The following is a 22,239-nucleotide window of genomic DNA, read 5'->3' on the forward strand; positions in this document are numbered from 1 at the left end:
TAATATAATAATTATTTATAAAATTATTATTTAATGTACATCAACATTTACATAATATATAATAATGATTATAGGATTTTATTTCAATTGTATTAAATTAATTAACTACCACATTATTTATTTTAATATACTATTAATTACTTATTTAATTTATTAATTATATTAAATTTATTTAAGTATATATTAATTATTTTATAATTTAAATTATTTATTAAAAATAATTATTAATTAATTACAAATAAATATATTTAACCTTTAATATGATTCAATAATATTAATCATTTATAATAATAGAATACATATATGGTAAATTTAAGTATCATTAATATATTATTAAATTAAATATATATTATATAAACATATTCACACAATTAATATAATTTTAAATATAATTAATTATTTATTTATATAATTATTACACTTATATTATTATATTAAGTATATGTAATTTTAAATTATCACTTTTAACACAAAAAATTTTGTAAATAAATTGTATTTCTATTAAAATAAGCATTAATTTATCAAATAAAAATTAAATAAATTTATTTAATTAAGTAAAATTAAATTTACTATATTTAAATTATTATTAAATAATAATTTAATATTTTATTTATCATTAAATTCATGTATTATTAGAAATATCTTATTAAAATAATAAGTATTATGCATAATAAATATATTTATACTCACTATTAAATAAAATTTATATTTATTTAATATACAAACTAATTTAATATATAATATTTATTTTTATTAATTTATTTTATTATTTAATTAGTTTATTTTATATTAACACAATTTCAATTAATTAATATAATTGTAATTTTATTTTAATATTACACATTTTTTAATTAGAATAATTAATTTGTTAAATGTTATTTAACCTTAATTTATAAATTTACTTCTAAATATATATATATATATATTATTTTAGAATGTGCAATTTTTTTTTTTTTATAATTAATAATATATGCTTTTAATTATTTATTAAATTAATAATTTTAATTATATATATATTTATATATTAAGTAATGCACTTTTAATTAGATATTATTTAATGTGTTATATTTTTTTAAATTATAAATTTATATTAATTATTATAATATTTATAGAACAATACTATATATATTATATTTATTATTGTTTATTTATTAATTAATTTTAAATAATATAAAAATTCTTATTTTAATATATTAATATTTATTATAATTTAGCAATTGATAAAATAAATATAAATTAAAAAGGTTATTAGTACTATTCCTTAATTAAATAATTAATTTAATTACATTATTTTATCTTTAATTAATTATTTAATTTTTAATTATTTATTTTATTTAATTTATTCATTTGTTTTAAGATTTTATAATGTGTATTAATATTGTAACTTTAATATTTCCACTATTAATATATTTATATAAAAAATATATTATATTTAAAAAAAAAAAATTATTTAATGGGTTATTTAATAATTGTTTATTTTATTAATTAATTATTATCTTTTTTTAATAATTCAGAATATATAATATATAATTTTATTTTAATTTTGTTTTATGTCAATATTTATTTATTAAATTTAGTGTACATTATTATCATTTTTTTTTTTGCCACAAGTATTAATTATTTTTTATTCGCATTTTTTTACAATTACACACAAAACATTTTATTAACATTAATATAAATTTCTATTTGGAACCCTTTAAGTATGTATTTTTTATTAATAGCAAAAAACGGAATAATGTATTTTTAATGTATAATACGGACTTTACAATAAAAAAAAAATATAATGTAAAGTGTATTTTCATTTAGATTTTTGTTAAACATACAGCATTCGTAATGAAAGGGTTATTTTATTTCTTATGTCATTGCATTTTGAAGGGATAAAAACATTTGAACAAAAACACAATTTTTTTTTTTGTTTGTAAGCAGGAAAACAGAAAATTAATATTCTTTCTTAGGAATAAGAATCTTATAACAGATACTACACATAATGATGTTCACATATGTTTTATTTTTATGAAGTTTACACCTAATACATACTTTATTATTGAATAATTCTCATTATCGTAGTAACCAAAAAATATTAAGTTTAACATCATTTCACTTGTGTTGTATCTAAATTTAAAAACCCCTTAAATATAAACTGAAAGGTTATATTTCGTCTTAACATGCCTTTAGAAATATTTACATTCTTAGGAGTTATGTTTTGTCTTAATTTCTTTATCGTATATTGTAGAACACTTAAATGTTTAGCTAGATTGTACACAAACCTTTCAATTCATATGAAAAAAGATGCATTAAATTAAAAAGAAAACACAATTTCTAGTAGTGAAAATTGAATTTAAATGTAAGTCTTGATGACAAGATAAAAACGAGTGAATGAAAATAAGGTAACCCCACAATTTATGATAATAAAAATTTATATAAAGATGAAAACACTCATAAGTATTTATTTATTGATTCATATTTTTGCATGCACTACACAGGTTTCAAAAATTTGCATCATTATATTTGTGATAATGGAATATTGTCGTAGTAGCAGAAAAATGTGGATAATTTTTTCAACTTACAAATTAAGTCTTTTATATAGGAAACGTTCATCTGTGAATGTTGCATAAAAAACCATTGTTTTATGAGCAAACATGTAAATGTAAGATTTTTTTTTAAGGTGAAGTTCATAACAATAATATCTTTCTTTTGAAAAAATTTCCGGCATGTCCTATTTCGGTATGAATAGTAATATATTTTATTTATTATACAAACAAAAAAAAGTGCATAACAATAAACACACTTTTACAAAGAACCCTAGGGCATAATAAAAAGCTGTGAACTTTTGCATAATTAAATATAAAACATTTTATCTTTTACAACTTTTACAAATGAGAATCTCATTGGTGAGAACATTTTTTTGCCATTTAATTTTTACTGAATTACCTTTACACTTGAATTTCCTACATGTAGACGTAAGAATGAGAGTTTCAACTTTATGTAGTTTGAATTCAATATAAACAACGTTTCGAAATACCGAGGTAGACAAAGGGTTTATGGAAATGAATGTTTGCATATTATAAATATTTCTGTTTTTCATTCTTTATACAGAACACGCGCTATTATTTTTAAGAACAATGTAAAATATGAATTGAATACTTGAAAAATTGTATTTTTCACAAGAAAAAAATCAAAAATAAAGAGAAAAGTTCACATGACAAATGCACGAAGTGTATACAGAACTTTTTAAGTATTAAAAGGTGATAGTTGCTAAAAGGACAAATTTTAAAATTTTTATTTGTCCTTTTAAATTTCTTTAATGCAAAGAATTTTGCTTTAAAATGCATTTTTGTAAAAAGTGTTATATTCTATTTAAAAATTATGCCTTTTGTTCTTAAAGCTTATTCGAAAAAGAGTAACAAAGTGTAGTTAATATTAAATACAAAATTTAAGGTGTTTGGCGTAAATAAAAACTTAATAAAAAATCATGTAATTTTTTGTAGTATTTTATTTACTACTGTATCGTTGTAACCATTTTTCTGCTTCTTCTACTTCACGTTTTTCCTGTTCGAGAAATTCTTGAAGGAATAAATTAATGGTCTCTGCAATTTTTTTCTTTAGAACTGTTGATTCGTTTTCTTCACTGTAACACACAGTATCAAATTTAATGATATTTAACAGGTCCGTTTTCATTTTGTCTATCTTTTTACTAATTTCTTCACACGAGTTGTTATCATTTTGTCTTTGTTTCCTTTTTTCAATTACATATTCGCGATATTTATTTATTACGTTTGTATAAATTTGTTCTGATTTTGATATTTGTGGTATCTTAAAATTAAATGAGCTATAATTATATTTTTGAAAATAGGGATGCTGTAAAATTTCTTTGCACCCTTTTTTAAATCCTAACCTTTCTTCTGGATTAACAGCTATTAATTTTTCTATTAAATCTGCTAATTCAGATGACATTAAAGGTGGATATTTGATTTCTTTTTTCTTTATTTTGTTATAAATGAACCATTCGGTAGAACCATCAAATGGGACTATTCCTGTCACTAACTGGTAGATAGTACATCCAAGACTCCATAGATCCCGGGCTTTTCCACTACACTTATTAGTTAATGCCTCTGGGGGCATAAAATTTGCAGTTCCAACATAGTTATCGAACGTTTTTTTTTTTCTATAGTTGTATTTATTTTTATCTATTGGATATTTGCTACTTTTTAAAACATTTAAACGATCGTCATTTTCTTTCGGCACTATTTTATTATTAATTTCGTACATTTCCTTACTCTTGAGTTCTTTAAGAATACAATTTTTGGGATTTCCGTCTTTCAACCTTTTATCGATTTTTTCATTATTATCGTTGCTATCATTGTTATTGTTGTTATCGCTGCTATTATTCTTGTCGTCGCTATCATCCGTGTCTCTATCATTATCATTTGAACACTTTTCATTCACTTCTACATCACTTAAAATGTTGCCATTTTCCGGAGGATGTTCACGTTTGAAGTTTTCTTCTGTTACATTATTGCTATTTTTTTTTTTTAATACAAATTTACGCAATTCCGTGTCTTCTTGTGAGGGCTCGGGCTTCACTGTTTGCAATGGTACATTATCTAAATCTTTAGAAGTGCCAAAATCAATCAATTTAATTGTCCCATCTTTATTTATAAGAAAGTTTTCACACTTTAAGTCCCTATGTATTACGTTATTTTTATGTATGTATTCTAACGCGTGAATCATTTGAAGTATTATGTTAAATGTTATAGTTTCGTCAATTCCAACACTGCGAGTTTTTAAAAATTCCCATAATTCATAATCAGCATATTCGTACAATAAGTACACATTTTCTTTGTCTTTAAAAGTGTCAATTAACTTAATAACATTTGTATGCCCTGGGACATTTAACTTTGTCATGGTATGTTTCTCTGTCAAGAGAGAATTAATTATGTTCATTCTATTAACCTGTTCTTTCTTAAATATTTTAAGAGAGTAAGTTTTGGACGGATCATTCTTCAATTTCACCATAAAAACTTCACTGAAGTTACCACTTCCTATGTGCATATATATTTCAAAATCATCTTTGCGATATTTTCTATTCGTCGTATCTTTTTCATCTTTTATTACTTTTTCTTCAATATCGTATATGTTTTTGTTCAGTAAAAATCCTTTTTTCATTTTTTCGCCTTTTGGTTATTATTCGAATATGCCTTAAATGACCATTTTTACACATATTCTCGATATGGTAAATAGTAAGCAGTAAACTATTTAGCCTTTGTCTGACTAAAAAGAAAATCGTTTTAAATGCTATATTTCACTAAGAAACATATAATATGACTATGCTGGCTGTTAATGCTGGTGCTTGCTTAAGCTTCCAAATGTTTCGAGTGCGTGTATAAAAAGCTTTAAAAACACGATCTACGTATTATAATATTTTTAGCAGAATATACTTCAAATTTTACTTTCACTAATTCAGATTTGTGAAATTAAAAAAAAACAAAGCAAAACTGTTTATACACATTTCATATTTTTCTTAACCCTTCCGCAAAGGAAGCATAGTCGTACACTAGAAGAATTATTTACGCGAATTTGAGAAACAAATAAAAAAGAGCAACAAACAAAAAAATAATAATTTCTTTTTAAACATCCTGTAAATCATAACAGTAAAAATTTGCCATATAATAAAACAAACATAATTTAATAAAAAAAAAAAAAAACTTAGCACCAAAAAAACGAGAGCCATAGCAAAAACTAAGTTTGCTTTAATTGTTTTTGTGCATGCTTTACGTTTTTTCCTGGAAACTTCAATAAGGCTTCATGCGGATATCTGATTATTAAACAGGTTAAAGAAATGGTTAAAAATAGCAATTATGCGCATATACATATTATATATAAAATATACACACAAGGTGCCATTTTACGCATAATATAACCTTTAGGAATTATAATTAATCTGTCTATGTATGCGTACCTCTACACACGTATATGCCCTTCAAAATACAGAACATTTCTCCTTATTCATAGTCAAATGGGCCCATAGGCATTAATGTCCTCCTTTATTTGAATAAAGGTATCAAGAACACCTAAAATTCTATCGTTTCCTTTTCCATTGGTCGTAAAAATGTTATGTAACTTCTTTATTTGTGTTAATTCTAAGTCAATGGCCTTCTTTTGTATAGCAACCCCAAATTGCTTCCACAAGTCATCATCATTAATTTTCATTTCATGTAAATTTATTATAATATCATATAGATGTTGGACATGCATATTGATACACTTCCTTTTTAAATGATAAAATAAATGGTATAAAATTCGTCTGTCTTTTATTTTTAACTTATGGATACTAGTAACAATTTCATGCATCATTGAGCTATTCACAGTGTGGTCAAGTCTTAAAAATCGGGATAATTCTAGTGCATATTCAATTACGTTTTTATTTTTTATATCATATTCTCTTAAACACACCCAAATGCTGGTTATTCCTTGAGCTGTTATCATGATTTTATTGTTTTTTATATTCTTTATAATAAAATTGAATAAAAAGAAAAAGAAAAATGGATCGGTTCTATTCATAATAGCATACGACTTCATGATCATGCAGATATCTTGGCTTAAGTTTTTTTTGCAGCCATGTATATCTATTTTATTCTCATCATTATCTTCATACATGTTTTCTAAGCCATGTTCATGCCGTTCCATTTCGTTTCTTCCGTTCCGTTCGTTAAAATCATCCTCAGCACTATCATAATAAGGATGGCTACCTTTCACCTGAGAATCATTTTTCGTACATTCCAGGTTTTCACATTCTGTGCCCTTTTCCTTTATATTCACACTTTGGCCATTTATATAATCCCCTTCAGTTGTGCTATTTTTTGCAGCAGCATTTAACTCTTCGTCTAATGAATTTAACAATTGATATACTCTATTTTTCAGACACACCATTTCTAGCGGGGGCAATCTGTTTATCTTAGAATATGCCCATGCTATCAGTGATAATTCATGGAGTGTCATTGTTTTAATACATGCACGCAATATCTTATTTATTTCGATAAAAAGGTCGGACAAGTAAAAGTTATTTTTTGCGTAACTCCAGGCTATTAAGCTAATCGACTTGTTGTCGTAGTTTAGAATGTTGTTTTTCAGCACATTTTCGTAAATAAATAGAAGAGATTTCGTGTGTCCCAAAATTGCGTATCTGCATGAAAGACAAAAAGAGGGGCAAGGGAAAAAAGAGAAATAACGACATATATGTGATAGAAAACGAAAGCAGTGGTCATTATAATAATCTGTAAATTTCTTTCGCGTAAAAGAGGAAATCATTTTTAAGTTTACCTGTGCACAAGTGTGCTTATGTTTGTTCTAAAAATGTTTATGTTACTACATATGAAGTCATTATAACTGTTAAAAATTGGAGATAGTAAGTCAACTTTTTTCATGTGGTGAATGTACGTTAACGAGGCTATAATATCCCTTTTGCTGAATTGGTCTACAGGGTTAGGAAGAAATTAAAGTAAATTAACACAGTTAAGAATATAATAGGGAATTATGTACGTACTACAAAAATAGTTAACGTGTTTTTTTTTTTATTTAGGTGCATAATTTGCACACACCACATGTGAGATTTCCCTTCATCATCCCACTATTTTTTGCTCTTTTTTCAAAATACCTTTGTTATCATTGCAAAATCTCATGAATTCATCAAAATATACGTATTTGTTCATCAAACTTGCATAGTAGGTATCATGTTTCCAATTTAAAATTTTAGAATATCGCTTTACGGTCAGTAGAAAACTCATCGTCTTGATTCTGTTTCAAATGTGTCCTTTACTAAAGCTAAAGGTGTCATTCACATTTTAATAGGCTTACGTAGGGCATTTCTCATCATATCAAAGCACACCCTTATATGTAGCCACAAATTGGGATTGCAATTTTCCCCCTCTATTTTGGGGGGAAAACGTATTTTGCAAGAAAAGCATTGATGTGTTGTATAATTTTTTTGATTCATAAAAATTGTTTCTACCCAAGGGGGAGAATACCAAAAAAAAAAAAAAAGAAAAAGAAAGATAGCAAAAAAAAATTAAGGCAAAATATAATATAACAAAATAAGCATGAAAATGCTCCTTTTTGGCTACATGCAGCTCTACACGAAAAAATGGAAACTTTTGAGAAAAAATTGAAATTGTCGAGGGTGTTCAACAAAAAATGAAACACGACGCAAAATGTGATGAAAAAAGGAAGGTTACCATAAAAAAAAAAATATATATATATATTTGCATATGTACATATGCGTACATGTTAGTTGTTTCCAAAAACAGTGGTACATACAACGCGTTTTTTTAATTTTTTCCCATTTCTTCTAATTATACAGTTTTAAGTGTACATAGTAAAGGGGGGGGGAGGAAATAACTAAATATATCTTGTTTCTTCTTTGGCCGTGAGCTTAAACATGAACCCGAAAAACAACATGATGACACATGTGGAGATGGCTATAACGTTAAAAGGCATACCTGAAGGGAGAATAAAAAGTGCATATCACATGTCACGAAGTGAGAGAGGCTGAATATGTGCAGATGCACGTACATATGCACATCTGCGCAATATTTCCTCGTTTTTCGTTTTCCTCAAAAACCCACTTGTGTCTGGCAAGATTATATCTACCAAGAGTGAGGGGGTATATTTATACATAAATTCGTCACCTCCTTGTGAGATGTAATTTTTCTTTTGCACAAATATCCCGCTTCCTAGCAAAATGCCTCTATCTATGTCAAATTCAAACTCGAATGATCGGACTTGCACTTTGATTACTTCGAACCTGCTCCATATATTTTCCATGGGAAGGGGATGAAAAAGGGGGTAATGTCGGATGAGGGGTGGTATAACATACTGCGGTAAGGAAAAACAAGCGCAAAACGGAATGCTGCTACAGCGAAATGAAGTTTAAAAGGGGGGAATCCAATTTTGTATTTACTCTGAATATGTAATATGTACTTGTGCCTAAATGTACACGTGTCACAAGACAAGCACAACTGCACTTCACAAATATACAACCATGAGACTCGCTTTTTAACATCATCAAATTGCACATGTTCGCTCTGTTCATGTAAAATGGACGTGTCAATAAAAACGTCAGAGAGTCATTACACACAAATGTGCACAAAAAAAGAAAACCCATTTTTACCTCATTATTATTTCACACTGTGGGGGCAAATTGTGCTTAAAATTAATGTAGTAGAAGTTTCCATTTTTTGGTATTTTCTCAAGTGTGTCAAAATTGCTAAATTTAATGTTAAAATTTTTCATTGCATTATACCCAAAAAAGGTGAAATTACAATTTTCTTTCGCTTGGCTATTTGCTACAGGACCCTTCCCTTGAATCATCATTGTGTGTATCAAGGGCGATAAGTAGTAGGGTAATTTATCAACAAATAAAAAATCGCTTTTATTTTCTGCGTTCAAATTTTGAAATACATAGAGCAACGAACTTTGTTTCTTTCTTATGTCCGCAGTAATCATACTGTTAACTTCTTCCTTAAAAATGCGCACATTTATGTATTCCTCTAAAATATTGGGTTTTCCATTTTGTACAATATTGTATAAGTTTATATTATCATACACTAAATTGATAGTTCCATATTTTTCGAAAACCGTTGTAACGACATTTTCTTCCTTTTTTTTCACAAGTATCGCAGTTCTGTCAACTAATGGACATTCATTCGGATTGTATTTACTGTTTATCAAGTCTACAACATTCACATCTTTTCTGTGATCATGTTCTGTAATGTAGTCTACATAAAGGACTAGTAAATTTTCATTGTTGTCATGTAGCTCAAATCCTATGTTGCTCATCCGTTTTGATATTAAGTAGGCAGGGCTTAGCGCATTAAATAACCCACCAAAGGTTTTACATGGGTACAGTTTTTTAAGTAGGGAAAAATGTTCAATACATATACTTTCATCAGGTAAAAATGCAAATATTTCATTATGAACTTTTATCAAATTTTTGATTTTTATGAGATTCGTTGCGATACCTGTGATAGACCAAATGTCGTTCATTAATTGTCGTAAGAGAAATATTTCATCTTTTGAAAATTCACCTTTTTCCTTTTCTCTATAATAGTCGCTATCCTTTTGCATTTCTTTCAGTTCAACTGCAAGGGTAAAGCCAAAGGGGTAATTGTCCAAATATTTGTTGTTGTAATAATTCCTGTAAACACCTCTTTTTATGTTAATCTTCAGTGACTTTACATAGTTTAGTATTTTCAGCACATTTATGGGGAGGAAATTTTCCTTATAACTTTTTCCATTAACAACCAGTTTTAGCTTCACATGTAGTAAATTATTATCTAGCGGCAGTAGATGAATGCTCTCATCTATCACGTGTGAATTTGCCAAGGAAATAAAGCTTAGAATGGCGAGGCAAATGCGTTTGACGCCTTTCATTGGAAATTGTGGGGTTCTAGGAAGCACACTAAAACAAAGCAAGGTATGGTTAAGCAAAATTGAACAAACAGTTTTATCTCTTCCTATTTTAAAATTTTTACGCCTTTCCCCCCTTTCAAATCCGAAGAGCTGCTAATTTGTTCTTAACTATTTTGGGCTTTATTTCCGCATATATGCCTCAAAAATTGTAATTGTGTAAAATTCAAAAAAAAAATAAACATCAAAATTTTTATGTCAGTGAATTGTTTCACTAGTACATGTGTTTATTTAAAAGGTGGAGAAAAATTTAACATTACATTACAAAAAAAAAAAAGGACAAATGTAAGGATGGAAAAAAAACATGTATAATTGTATTCCCCTATTCCGTATATTTATGCGTTCATCCTATAGGATATTTATGTTGCCCAATGTGTGCCAAAAAAAAAAATGCAAAAACGAATTCATAACATTTGAAGAAGGCTACTTATGCACCCTTAACCTTCTTGTGTGTAAGAATTTTCTGACGTTTTTCCGTTTTGCCTTCTTCACATTTTTGCTTGGCTTTATATTCAAATTGTTATAGTATTCCACGATTTCTGCTATGTCGGAAGAGTTTTCTTTATTAACAATGCCAATCTGAGAATGAAAGAAAAGATGATTTTTTTTAAATTAAATTTGCAACAAGTGCTGTGGTGAGGAGATAAAAAAAAAAAAAAAAAAACATAATAACAAACTGTTGAAACAAAAAATAAACAAAGGGGATAAGCGAATACGCATTATTAACGCGATAACTTACCTTTTTATACAAATTTTTATTCCGTTCACTTAAGTATTTGTCTATGTAAGGGTGGCAAAACCGGTTTTGTATTTCCGTTGAATTAACCATTTTTATATAAGGGGGGTAATACCAATAATTAAACGCTAGGTGGACTATAAAGAATGAGGGATACATGTAAAAATTCGGCACGAATGAAACGGAGTTCGAAATGATGCAGCAGCAGCGTGGCGCCGCAGCAACTGAACACGGCAATGGCGTAGATATCTTCCTATTTGGGTGCAAACAAATGTTATACATTTTTCACTTGAGAAGGACTTCACTTCGTGGAACCACCCACAGGGCAAGTACACTATTAAAAAGGGGGAAAAAGTAAAAACCACAAAGGGGAGTCTACGTAAGCGTACATTAGTATACACGTATGTGTGTACGCATGTATGCATGTGTGGTATGAGTTTATGCCTGGCTTGTTTTTATCACAGTAATATAAAACTTATCGTTCTTTCATATGTGCTCATCTTTTTTTTACATATATCACCCTCGTTCACATGGACGTCGATGTACTTTTTTCCTACGTCTGTGTTATCGCTGAAAATGTCATCTTCTAAAAATGTAAAAAAAGAAAAACATTTTAAAGTCATCATTTCGTGTGGTAAAAAAATGAGCACGAGTAATTGGCAAAGAAGGAAAAAAAAAAGAAAAAAAAATCAGTTAACCATAATTTCTCGCAACTGTGTTAAGAAGGCAAAAATGGCTTGGAATATCATCTCTCGTATTCGGCTTAGGTTTAAATTTGTGTTTTCGCAATTTGTAATTTAGGACATTGTCTTCTAGTTTATTTAATCTGTGAGGAAAAAAAAAAAAAAAAATTAAGCATGGCATTATTAAACAGTGGTTTGCCAAATGTGTTCTTTATTTTGTTTATCTATTTTATACGTACTTTTGTTCTGCCTTATTTATAGAATTTTCTATAATTTTGTCTTCCAGCAGTTTGTCTAACGGTGAAAATGGATGGCGGAGGAGAGGGAGTAATTAAAAGGTGCATCATTGCAGTGTAGATAAATGTGTAAATTTTGTCCGTAAATAAATTATTTTTTGTCACCTTTTTTGTTTAAATGGTCAGTCATAGAGCTAAGGTGGAGGTACACCTTATCCATTTTTTTTTTGTACACATCTAAGAAGTTCGATCCTACGAAGAGGGGGGTACACAGAAAGCACTCACACATGTATACACGCAGTTAAGCATGCCATTTGGATGGCAATAAATGGACGTCCACCCTTTACGATTTCTTTCCGTTTACATTCTTTAACACATACCGTCACTTCTTATAAATGGGGAGTAGGTAATTAGGCCATTGGTATGAATACGGTAAATATTTCCTATTGGCAGGTTATTTAAATTGGGGTAATTAAAATGATGGACATAGTAAGGGGTTGCCACTGTTTCCAATAAATCCCTTAAAAGGTTAAGGGGCTTAGAACAATTCGCAAGCATATACATGCGTATGTATATATATGCATACCGTTGGTTTTCAAATGAGGAGCAAAATCGGGGCTATATATCCTAAACACTTTCCTGCCTAAATGAAGAAAGAGGTGCTAAATGTCAACAATTCGTTAAATTCAATTAGTTAAAAGGAAAGCAGGAAGACGTAGAGCACAGAGAAGCACGTATAACCTTTTAGTAGTACATATATGTTGTCGTGGTAGTCATGGTGCAGAAACGTTTTTAAATCTTCATCTGCGTTGTTTCCCAGCCACACATTGTATTGGTAAATTTCCAAGTTGCTAAAAGTTGCGAATGCGGGGGATACATATATGGGTATGTACATATATGTGTGCATGTATATAGGGTCAGGGGTGTGAAATGACAAAGGGGACAACACACGCGTAAAGACGCTACATGAAGCATAGGGATGGATAAAGAAAATGTGGCCCAATTTCCTTACCCCATTATTTCCAGTCTCTTTGGCAGAAAATTTATCATCTGCCGAGTCAACACGTTACAAAATTCAGAGGGGAAATACGCATTTTCTTTTATATACTGTGTATTCAAATAATAATCCGTATTTCCTTCCTCTAATAATGACAGGAAATCATGAAATTTCATTTTTTTTTTCTCGCCTATCCCGAACGAATTTGAAATCTTTTGTTCTAATTCGACAGGGACATTTTCTATATTTTCCCTCAAATATTTTATGTCGATGTTCCACCTATTTTTGATTACGCTTTCACTAAAAAAAAAAAAAAAAAAAAAATTGTGCGGAGATATTTTACAAAATGAAGGAGCATAACTAGAATATGTGCGAATTGACTAATTATACACTATATGTCTTTACTTTTGACCCACAGGAATTTATAAAAATGGGACAGAAACGATTATTAGCACCTGTTCAGTAGACAAGGTTTTCTTTTTAAGATGTAATCCAGATAAAACTGTTCAGCGCTTATGTCTCCATCGATTCTGTCAATTTTGTTAATTTTATTTTTGTGGAAGCAGAACCTGCAGGTTGGTAGCGCCGTGTGGGTATGCATACGTATACGTGTGCATATGTAAATAACATATGTGTTCATATGTATATATATATATATATATATATATATATATATATATATATATATATATATATATATATGTGCACTTGCATGTGCATGCTATGCGCCGGTAGTCGCATGACACAGTGTTGCAGTAAGGTTTACCCCGCGTAATCATTTTTTAGTGTCATTTTGCAATTTCCACAGAGACACAATTATAATTTTAAAAAGGAACCCTTTTGTGTTCTTATGGAGTTAGAAAAGTGAAAAAAACTATTCATTGCTATCATGCGGACGCGAAAGCTCTCTGCATTTTTTTATTATCTCATTATATATATCATTGACTCAACTGCCATGAGTCACATGGAAGAGTGTGCACAAATAGGAGTTAATTGCCGGAAAACCTTTGCACAAGTAAAAATTGGCGAAAATTTAAATAAAAAGGGGTACTTGAAAATAAAAAATTAATCCATTTGCGTCATTTTTGACAAGCCAGCGGGCAAGAAGAAACAGGGGAAAAAAAGAAAAGAAAAGAATAGGGTTTAAATAAACAATTCGACAATTAAACCGAATTAAAACTACACGGAATGATATACTTCTTCAAAATATAAAACAGAATATGTTTTTAAAACAGTGGGAAGTGTTTTTCCAGGCGTGAAAAGTTGCCATTGTGAACAGAAAGAAATTTTACATTTCGACAAATATTTTTTACGCCTCATTCTGTTGAGCAGTACAGTGAAACGCGCACTAAATTAGTGAAAGTGCAGAACACCTGGTTCACCTTTTTTTTTATTTTTTTTATATTCTCATTACTTATTTGTGGCCAGTTGTGAAAACAATCAAGGCCTAATTTTTACCAACCTGCGCGCAAGTATCAATGATTTGTGCTAAGGACCATTCTACTACAGCGCAGTAAAGAGCGCAATTCTTCATCCTTACCTTTACTACCATTTCCGTATTAAAATAATTTAGAGCACGCATTTGTTCAATTATGGACAAAAGTCGCCTTTTTGGATTGATTTTTTTTTTTTTTTTCTAACTTCCTTAAGTTTAAAATATATTTTTTAATTTATTTTATTTTTCTATATTTATATCCGTATATTATTTCATTCCAATTTTTTGTCATAATTTTTTCGGTTTAAAAATGCCATAAAAAACAGGGCGAACAACGATACCCACTCCGATATGTCCGCGTGACGCCTTCTCTTATTGCTCTCTTAATTTATATGGTTCAATTCATTTGCGTCCTATTTTGAATTTTGGTCTCAACAACCCTGGAAACTCGGAAGAGGCATGGATTTATGATTTATTAATCCTTTCTTATTTACACCAAAGGGGGGGGGAGACCATGCGGCGGGATTGCCACCAAAAAGGAAATATACGTATTGCATATATATAAAACAGTATGATCATCGTATGCAAGTATGCATATATACATATATGTACATATTTTCTTACATGTATAATATCCGCTAATTGCATGTACGTACTTTTCTGACTGGACGTTTTTTTCCCCCGAGTTCAAAAGCAGAATAAAAAGAAAAAACATATAGAATTCAGTACGCATGATACCTCCTTCATAAAAAAGAATTATTACCATTTCGGTATGCCTGCTTCCCTTTTTTCGTTTTCGCGCAAGTGGCTAATTTTTATCAGGCGTAAAAATCGAATAAAATTAGTACAGCACGGGGCTACCTATATAAAATATATATAATATTATATTGCAACTTTTTTATTGTTTTTAATTATTTTATTTTGAGTTAAATCATCCATTCTGTTATGCCCTTTTTAAGTAAATTACTGAATGCAAGCAAGACTGGGAAGAATAGAAAGTGATACTCGAAAAAATGTTTCTTGCTTAATTGTTTGATTCATGTTTTACGTTTTCTGCGTTTTCATATATTTATAGCCCAAATTATTCCCTTTTTTTTTTTTTAAAAAATGTCATGCATTAAACCCCGCAGTACAGTATCATAGCAGTGAGGGGGCCATTCTTTTATTTTATTTGCATCCTTTTGACGAACACTGCGTTTTGTACGGACGAAGAAGGGCGTATACATATATACGTAATTGTATGCTGAATTGTATACGCAATTGTACACGCAGTATATACACGAATGTACAGCATTATGCGTATGCCTGCGTACATATGTACATGCGCTCGACGGAAAAATGACAGGTACTATTGAATGCATTTCCATCGGACTTATCTCTTTGCTTTTTATAAAAATTTATGCATTATTTTACAAAACCCAAAATGAAAGAGAAAATGTGGAGGGAAAACAAGATGCTGGCCGTACGGGAGCTACTGGTGGTTGTTCCAGCTCGGAGTCAAACGTGAAAGTCGATATCATATGCGACATAACGAACAATTTCGGAAGGCATTATGTGAAAGAAGTTATTAGAAGGAAAAACGTCATAGGCATAATTCCTGTATACAAAAATTACAATAAGGAATATCTGGACATTTCCAAATTTAACAGTTTTATGGCCCAATTGTTTAACTTCCTAAATATGCGAAATGGGAAGTTAATACTAGCTAATGAAGATAACTGTGTGATAAACTTTCTGCATAAAGAATTAAATATGGAAGAAAATGATAACGATGAGGAGGAAATATTGCTGGCCTCCTGTATTATCATCAACGACAAGGTGTCTATAATTGTCTGCGTCATTAATTACGAAGCAGACATGGAAAAACAACTCAACTTATTCATAGGGAAGAAAAAAAAAGACATTTTTGTTATTATAAATAATTTATTCTTAAGTAATAAGAATGACATAGTAAAAGAGAAGATAAAGAATAAGAGTTGTAAAAATGTAGAACTGCTTGACAGGAAAAGCTCATTAACTCCAGGGACAGAAGAAGGTTGCGAAATGACCAGTTTTTTTTCCTTCTTTGATTTTTTCAACATTAAGAAGGAATTTTTAACCGATTTTTATTCCATTATACAAATAAATATGAAAAATTTTTGCTACTTTTACAAACGTTTGGGAAATAATTCATTTTCGGAAACGTATTTAAATGGATACATGTATGACAATCTTGTCGACACCAAGATTTATAACTCCCTGATGGACATGTATCACGATTTAATTTCAGAAGCCATAAAAAAGGATAAAAAAAAAATCAACATGAGGAAGTTTTACACCTTTTATGGAGAAGAATGCGATTACAACAAAATTGTAAAATTTACCTTGATGAAGTTGGAAAACAACATGTTATTATTTTATATATATGACATATATTCCTATGTATACTACCAGCTGATTTTATATTTCTCGCAGAAGCAATCCATATAGATGGTTTTTTGGGGGGAAAATTTTTTTTCCGCAATGTTTTTTTTCATATATATTTTTTGAAGTGTATATATTATGTATACTATCCCGCGTACCTTCTTCGGTACAGCATAATGTAAAGACAAAGTTACCACTTTTTTTTTTTTTTTCCGTGACCGTAGCTGTGCTGCATAATTACTTCGTTGCATTGCTACCTCGTTGCATCGATGCTGCATCAATCCACTATCTTTTTTCCACCCATCATGCGTATGCACACTTACGTACATGCACATATACACATAAGTCCACCCACCCTGTTGTGTTGTGCACATGTGTCAAGTGAATTCATTTTACGTGGACAAAGTGGGTTTTGTTTTTTTGTAAAATTGTAGCCTTTTTCTTACCCCTTTCGTCATGCCATTTTTACGTTCATATAATTGTACGAAGGTGATGTACCTGCCTTCTCAAACCTTCCATGTTTCGTTACGCGCATAACTGTACGTATTATGCGTGCTTTTCACACGCACGGAATTTTCTGCCGTGTTACGTATTGCCTTATAAAACCCGCCCTCCCTTTTTTTTTACAAACAACGCTATCCGAATGCTAAACGGAGCAAACAAAATTATGACAATTCGTTACCCTTTAAAGTGAGAAAAATGAAAAACAGAATGCTTTTGCAATCCATTTGTGGATGAACTTAAGTTTTATAATTTCCACAAGGGATGTACCAATGGTGGAAAAGTCCACTTTTGTTTTTGGAGACCCCTATTTTGTTGGCATGTATTTTTATTCATCCGTTGCAGCACTGGTAAACGGAAGAACGTTCTATCGGGTTGTTAACAGTACGTGTGTCGATTAAATAGGTTCACCCTATATTGGTGTAAACACCCCTTTGGTGCATATTTGATGCTATAGAAAAAGCCAACGCACAACGGAAGAAAGAAAACAAGTGCCTCCTTTGTAACAACTCTTCCGTTTTCATTTGCCAATATTTTTCGTAATAGAATACCGGCGTATGTAGGAAGCACCATTTTCTGCTTCCCCACGTTGAAAATTTTTTCCAAGTGGGAATTTTCCAAAAGGAAAAATAAAAAAAAAAAAAAAAAAAAAAAATTCAAATGGGCATGGCGTCACCTTACATGAGGGATACACGAAGCGTAAAAATGCAGCAAGGGAAGTTCTTTTTTTCTTTTTTTCTTTTTCTGGTCAACACTTCATATAGCATTAAAATAGGCACATTCATTTTTGCTGCTCGAAATGGGAATCAAGTTAAACAACACATAGGGGCTGCTGGAAGTGGAGCAAACATTTCGTGAATGTTCCTAAGTGCATACGTGCGATTGTGTTTCTGTTTCAACGGCCATATGTAATTCACCCTTGCATGTATTAAGTTGTACATATTTGTAAAGACGTAATCCCGTTCGTAATTTTCTCCATTTTGGGATAAATGCAATAACTCACAAAATTGTGAACATTACACTGAAATGGGATGAAATGGATGGGCATTTTTTTTTTTTCATACCCTTCTTTTTTTTTTTTTTTTCGTTTTTCACAATTTAAATCATGCTAAGCGGTAAGAACCTCAGAAAATCATCGGAAAACAGGCACTCGAGGAACTCCTCAAAGAAAGAAGGAGGCGAAAATGGAAGGGAACAAAAAAGGAATGAAAATTCAAGGGGAAATAGTAACCACATGTCGAACGTGAAAAGGGAAGGAACTGGGCACTCGACCAGTGACAGCAAGGCACATGAAGAACAACAAAAAAAAGGAACTGCTCATAATTCAGGTTCCACAAAAAATGAAAAGAATAAAAAAGGAAATACAAATGAAGGTGGCAATCATATGAACATGAAGGAAAAGAACACATCCAACAGTTTACCCAGGGGTGCAGCAGGAGATGGTGACGTGAAGAGCGCCACCAAGGACGGCGCGAAGGATGAAGTTAATTTAGGAAAAAAGAACACAGTTAAATGGGAAGATGAACAAAATAATAATTTTAAAAGAGGCCATAAGAGAACAATGGATTCGAATGACCAAATTAACGAACAACCACTAAGTTGTAAAAAACAAAAGTGTGCAAACTCCACGACAGTCGAGTGTGAATTAAGTCTATATGATGAATTCAAAAATTCTATTCAAGGTAATGACAAAAATTTTGTACAATGTTATATGAAGAAAATCAAGAGCAATTTTTATTCCTACTGGAATGAATGCGAATATCAGCTGAAGGAGCTACAAAAGAGGTACTTGGAGAATGAGAAATTAATCAAAGAAATTGTCCAGGAGAATAACCTCTTGATGAATAACGTGAACGATGTCGCGGATAACATAACAGGAGCAGTAATGGGCGAAGAAGTGAACAGCGGCCAGAAAAACACAAAGGAAAATGCCCCCATTATTGAGCATTCCGCGGAAAATTATACCCCCTTAGGGAAAACCAAGATGGAGAGAAAAAGACAAATATTAAACAACATCCTAAATATAAAAATGATCTACAGAATGATCGAAATGTACCTGTTCACCATGAGACAATTCTCCTTTTTATTGAAAGAAAATAACAACTTCATTTCTCTAATTGTGGACGAAGAAAATATAGAAAAAAATAACTACGAAAGAATCATTCAAAATTTTTTAAACTTTGAGGCTAAGAATTATGAAAACATTAAAAATATTGCTTTAAAAAATAAAATGTTTTCTATGAATAATTTTTTTAAAAATATCCGGAAAGGAAATAATTACTCAAAGGATGAAATGTCCCATTTTTACACCTTGAAATGTTTGGAGGAAGAAATTTCAGATCGGACAAATGCAAAAGAAAATTTACGATTATTAATGATAAAAAAGAAAGAATGCAAAGAAGAATATGAGAAGCATGATCAGCTAAAAGCCACCTCCTTCAACAAATTATCTCTCTTCACGAGTAGCATTAAAAGTTTTATCGATAAGTATTACACCTTGGATTTTCCCCAAACGAAATATTTATCTTCGGTTTATTTTAAAATGATGCATGGCCAAATGGAGATGAACTCCAATAACGTTTCACTTTTGAATAACAGAAGACCCTTCAATTTTCTCTTCACCGTTAAGGAGCAGTGTGGCGGCAGCGGCGGAGAAGGAATCCGCGATGGCTACAGCCATGTCTACACCTACATGAAATATGACGTTATTACGCAAACTCGGAAAAATGCAAAAGATTCCGAGATCCCCCCTCAAGAGGATGTCCACGAGGAATCAGTAACCATAAACATGCACACTAAAGACAACTTTGATATTTCTATTTTGCCCGATTTAACTTATTTGAAATATTTGCAAATACAAATTGAAGTTTTCTACCTTCTGAAGCAAGATTGTTTAGTGGCAAAGACAACTCCAGTTCAATTCTTAGGGCTCAACGGGGGTCGTAGCCTACTGTCAGATATATACAGCAACGAGGACCACTTTGTTTTTTTCTCCGAGGGCGCAGACTCTTTTTACAATTTTAAGTATGGTTTTCCCTTCTTTTGGTTGAATGCCATGGGGGGAAGGCCTTGTGGACACGGTGCAGACGGTTACTCACAAGGAGGTAGCAGCAACGGAAACGCAGTCAGAGAGCGCCCCACGAACGAACAGATGGACAAAAACAAACTGTCAGAAATTTACCAGTGGCATCTGGGAAGGACCCTAGATGTGTCCGTTTTTTTCTCCAAAATATTTACAAGAGGTAAAAACAGGCGAAGGGAGGCGTAGTAGCCAAACGAATGCCTTTGCATATGTGGGTATTCATACATTCGCACATGATCACCAAGAGGATAACACAATTTAAGCTTTTTCCCTTTTTTTGAAGTTATGCCCATACAAAGTGGGCATAAATATTTTATATTTATTTATGGTTCAATATTTCTACACATTTTTTTTTTTTTTTTTATCCCCACCCTTTTTTTTCTTTAGCCCTATTTAGGATATGGGACGTCTGGCAAATTAACCACTACAAGTAAAACATACATATAAGATTAATTGGGGGAATTTTTTTTTTTTCATTTTTTGCACGCACTACGCACTGGTAAGATTACTAAGAGTAACTTTACTCCCTGTTAAACCACTTTTTGTAGGTCATACCCCAATGTCTTCCCCCCATTTTCCCATGAAAAACATCTGGAAGCGTTAAAAAGAATTCAGTCGAACTCCTTGCAACAAGTATCATACTTTGATATTATAACTGAGGAGGCGTATTTGAAGGAGGAAAAGGAAAACACAGAGGTTCGTACCTTTCTCCTTTGCGCACGCACCAGCGTCCACAGCGTAGCCCGTGCCACGTTAGAAGGCAGTTCCACTGTACGTGTCACTTAGCATGTTGTTTTTCCCAGTTTGCAATTTCGTGTCGCCTCCACCTCTTCGCAGGAACGAAGTAACGACAACCTTTACGCGTGCTGCTTCATTCAGTTGTATGAGCCCTACGTTATCAAGTCGTACATCAGTATCCCTTTCAATGGAAAGTAAAAATGCTTTTAAAAAAATGGGAGGAGAGAACGTGACTTCCGCACGAGTACATAAAAGATAAAATTTTGCTATTCCCCGAGCGTACATGCACATATGCCTTCATACATATATGTGCTCCGTTTTCCCACTTTTTTTCCTTTTAAGGGAACCCTACTTTAGCGTATTTTTAACGAAAAAGAAAACCCCCAAGCGATTAAAGGTAATCAATTAAAGGGTGGTAGTGGTAGTGCTTGAGGCGTTTATCCCCGATCTGCTTACACATTTGTACATGCATGGACATCTCCACACGCCATTTTTTTTTTTTTGTTCACTCTCATCTTACCAGAAACTTCAAGACTACTTAAACACGACACTTGTAAATAAGCATTCCAGAGTTGAGGATACCCAAAGGCAAATCATATTAACCTTACAGCTGGCAAAACTGAGGGTACGTTCTCGCGTTATGGGCACCCGTATTATTTTTCCCGCTGTATATGTCTACGGCTTGTGTGTATAAGTGTCTTTTAATCTATGCTGCTGCGTAACTTCCCGAACGTTTTCCCTCACTCATTTTATTCTCCTTCCTTTTTTTTTTTCTTTTTTTTTTAGGAGGGGGCACATAAGTATTACAAGTCGTTTAGCAAAAGTTCGACGCCTATATTTGATGAAGAAATAAATTGAAGTCCTAGGAATATGTGCGTCTATGCCTATGCGTGTAGGAGTGCGCCCCTCTGACCATTTTAGCAGAACATGAAAAGCCACGTGTCAGTGCGCATAACTATTTGTT

General features: G+C 31.1%; 6 protein-coding genes across 6 annotated transcripts; 2 read left to right on the forward strand and 4 right to left on the reverse strand.

The window, feature by feature from the left end:
- Positions 1-3,492: 3,492 nt before the first annotated feature.
- PKNH_0919600 (serine/threonine protein kinase, putative) lies at positions 3,493-5,166 on the reverse strand (the record flags this gene model as incomplete). Its single annotated transcript, XM_002259184.2, has 1 exon — positions 3,493-5,166. One exon carries the CDS (start codon positions 5,164-5,166, stop codon positions 3,493-3,495), a length of 1,674 nt encoding a protein of 557 aa, XP_002259220.2.
- Positions 5,167-6,012: 846 nt separating this feature from the next.
- On the reverse strand, positions 6,013-7,784 carry PKNH_0919700 (uncharacterized protein; the record flags this gene model as incomplete). The annotated part of the gene is made up of 3 exons (XM_002259185.1): positions 6,013-7,183; positions 7,321-7,474; positions 7,655-7,784. 3 exons carry the CDS (start codon positions 7,782-7,784, stop codon positions 6,013-6,015), a joined length of 1,455 nt encoding a protein of 484 aa, XP_002259221.1.
- Positions 7,785-8,394: 610 nt separating this feature from the next.
- Positions 8,395-10,428, reverse strand: PKNH_0919800 (GPI transamidase component GPI16, putative; the record flags this gene model as incomplete). The annotated part of the gene is made up of 3 exons (XM_002259186.1): positions 8,395-8,495; positions 8,622-8,800; positions 9,167-10,428. 3 exons carry the CDS (start codon positions 10,426-10,428, stop codon positions 8,395-8,397), a joined length of 1,542 nt encoding a protein of 513 aa, XP_002259222.1.
- Positions 10,429-10,887: 459 nt separating this feature from the next.
- On the reverse strand, positions 10,888-13,908 carry PKNH_0919900 (JmjC domain-containing protein, putative; the record flags this gene model as incomplete). Its single annotated transcript, XM_039114050.1, has 13 exons — positions 10,888-11,043; positions 11,204-11,337; positions 11,481-11,534; positions 11,712-11,786; positions 11,899-12,026; positions 12,123-12,177; positions 12,285-12,371; positions 12,500-12,562; positions 12,706-12,762; positions 12,861-12,970; positions 13,132-13,416; positions 13,572-13,685; positions 13,883-13,908. 13 exons carry the CDS (start codon positions 13,906-13,908, stop codon positions 10,888-10,890), a joined length of 1,344 nt encoding a protein of 447 aa, XP_038969677.1.
- Positions 13,909-15,889: 1,981 nt separating this feature from the next.
- On the forward strand, positions 15,890-17,020 carry PKNH_0920000 (conserved Plasmodium protein, unknown function; the record flags this gene model as incomplete). The annotated part of the gene is made up of 1 exon (XM_002259188.1): positions 15,890-17,020. The coding sequence occupies one exon, from the start codon at positions 15,890-15,892 to the stop codon at positions 17,018-17,020; it is 1,131 nt and encodes a 376-aa protein (XP_002259224.1).
- A 1,540-nt stretch (positions 17,021-18,560) lies between these two features.
- On the forward strand, positions 18,561-22,133 carry PKNH_0920100 (conserved Plasmodium protein, unknown function; the record flags this gene model as incomplete). The annotated part of the gene is made up of 7 exons (XM_002259189.1): positions 18,561-20,697; positions 20,925-20,967; positions 21,086-21,233; positions 21,375-21,469; positions 21,618-21,672; positions 21,799-21,900; positions 22,062-22,133. 7 exons carry the CDS (start codon positions 18,561-18,563, stop codon positions 22,131-22,133), a joined length of 2,652 nt encoding a protein of 883 aa, XP_002259225.1.
- Between the last annotated feature and the right edge of the window lie 106 nt (positions 22,134-22,239).

The sequence above is a fragment of the Plasmodium knowlesi genome (assembly GCF_000006355.2).
Source record: "Plasmodium knowlesi strain H genome assembly, chromosome: 9".
Taxonomy (NCBI): Eukaryota; Apicomplexa; class Aconoidasida; order Haemosporida; family Plasmodiidae; genus Plasmodium; species Plasmodium knowlesi.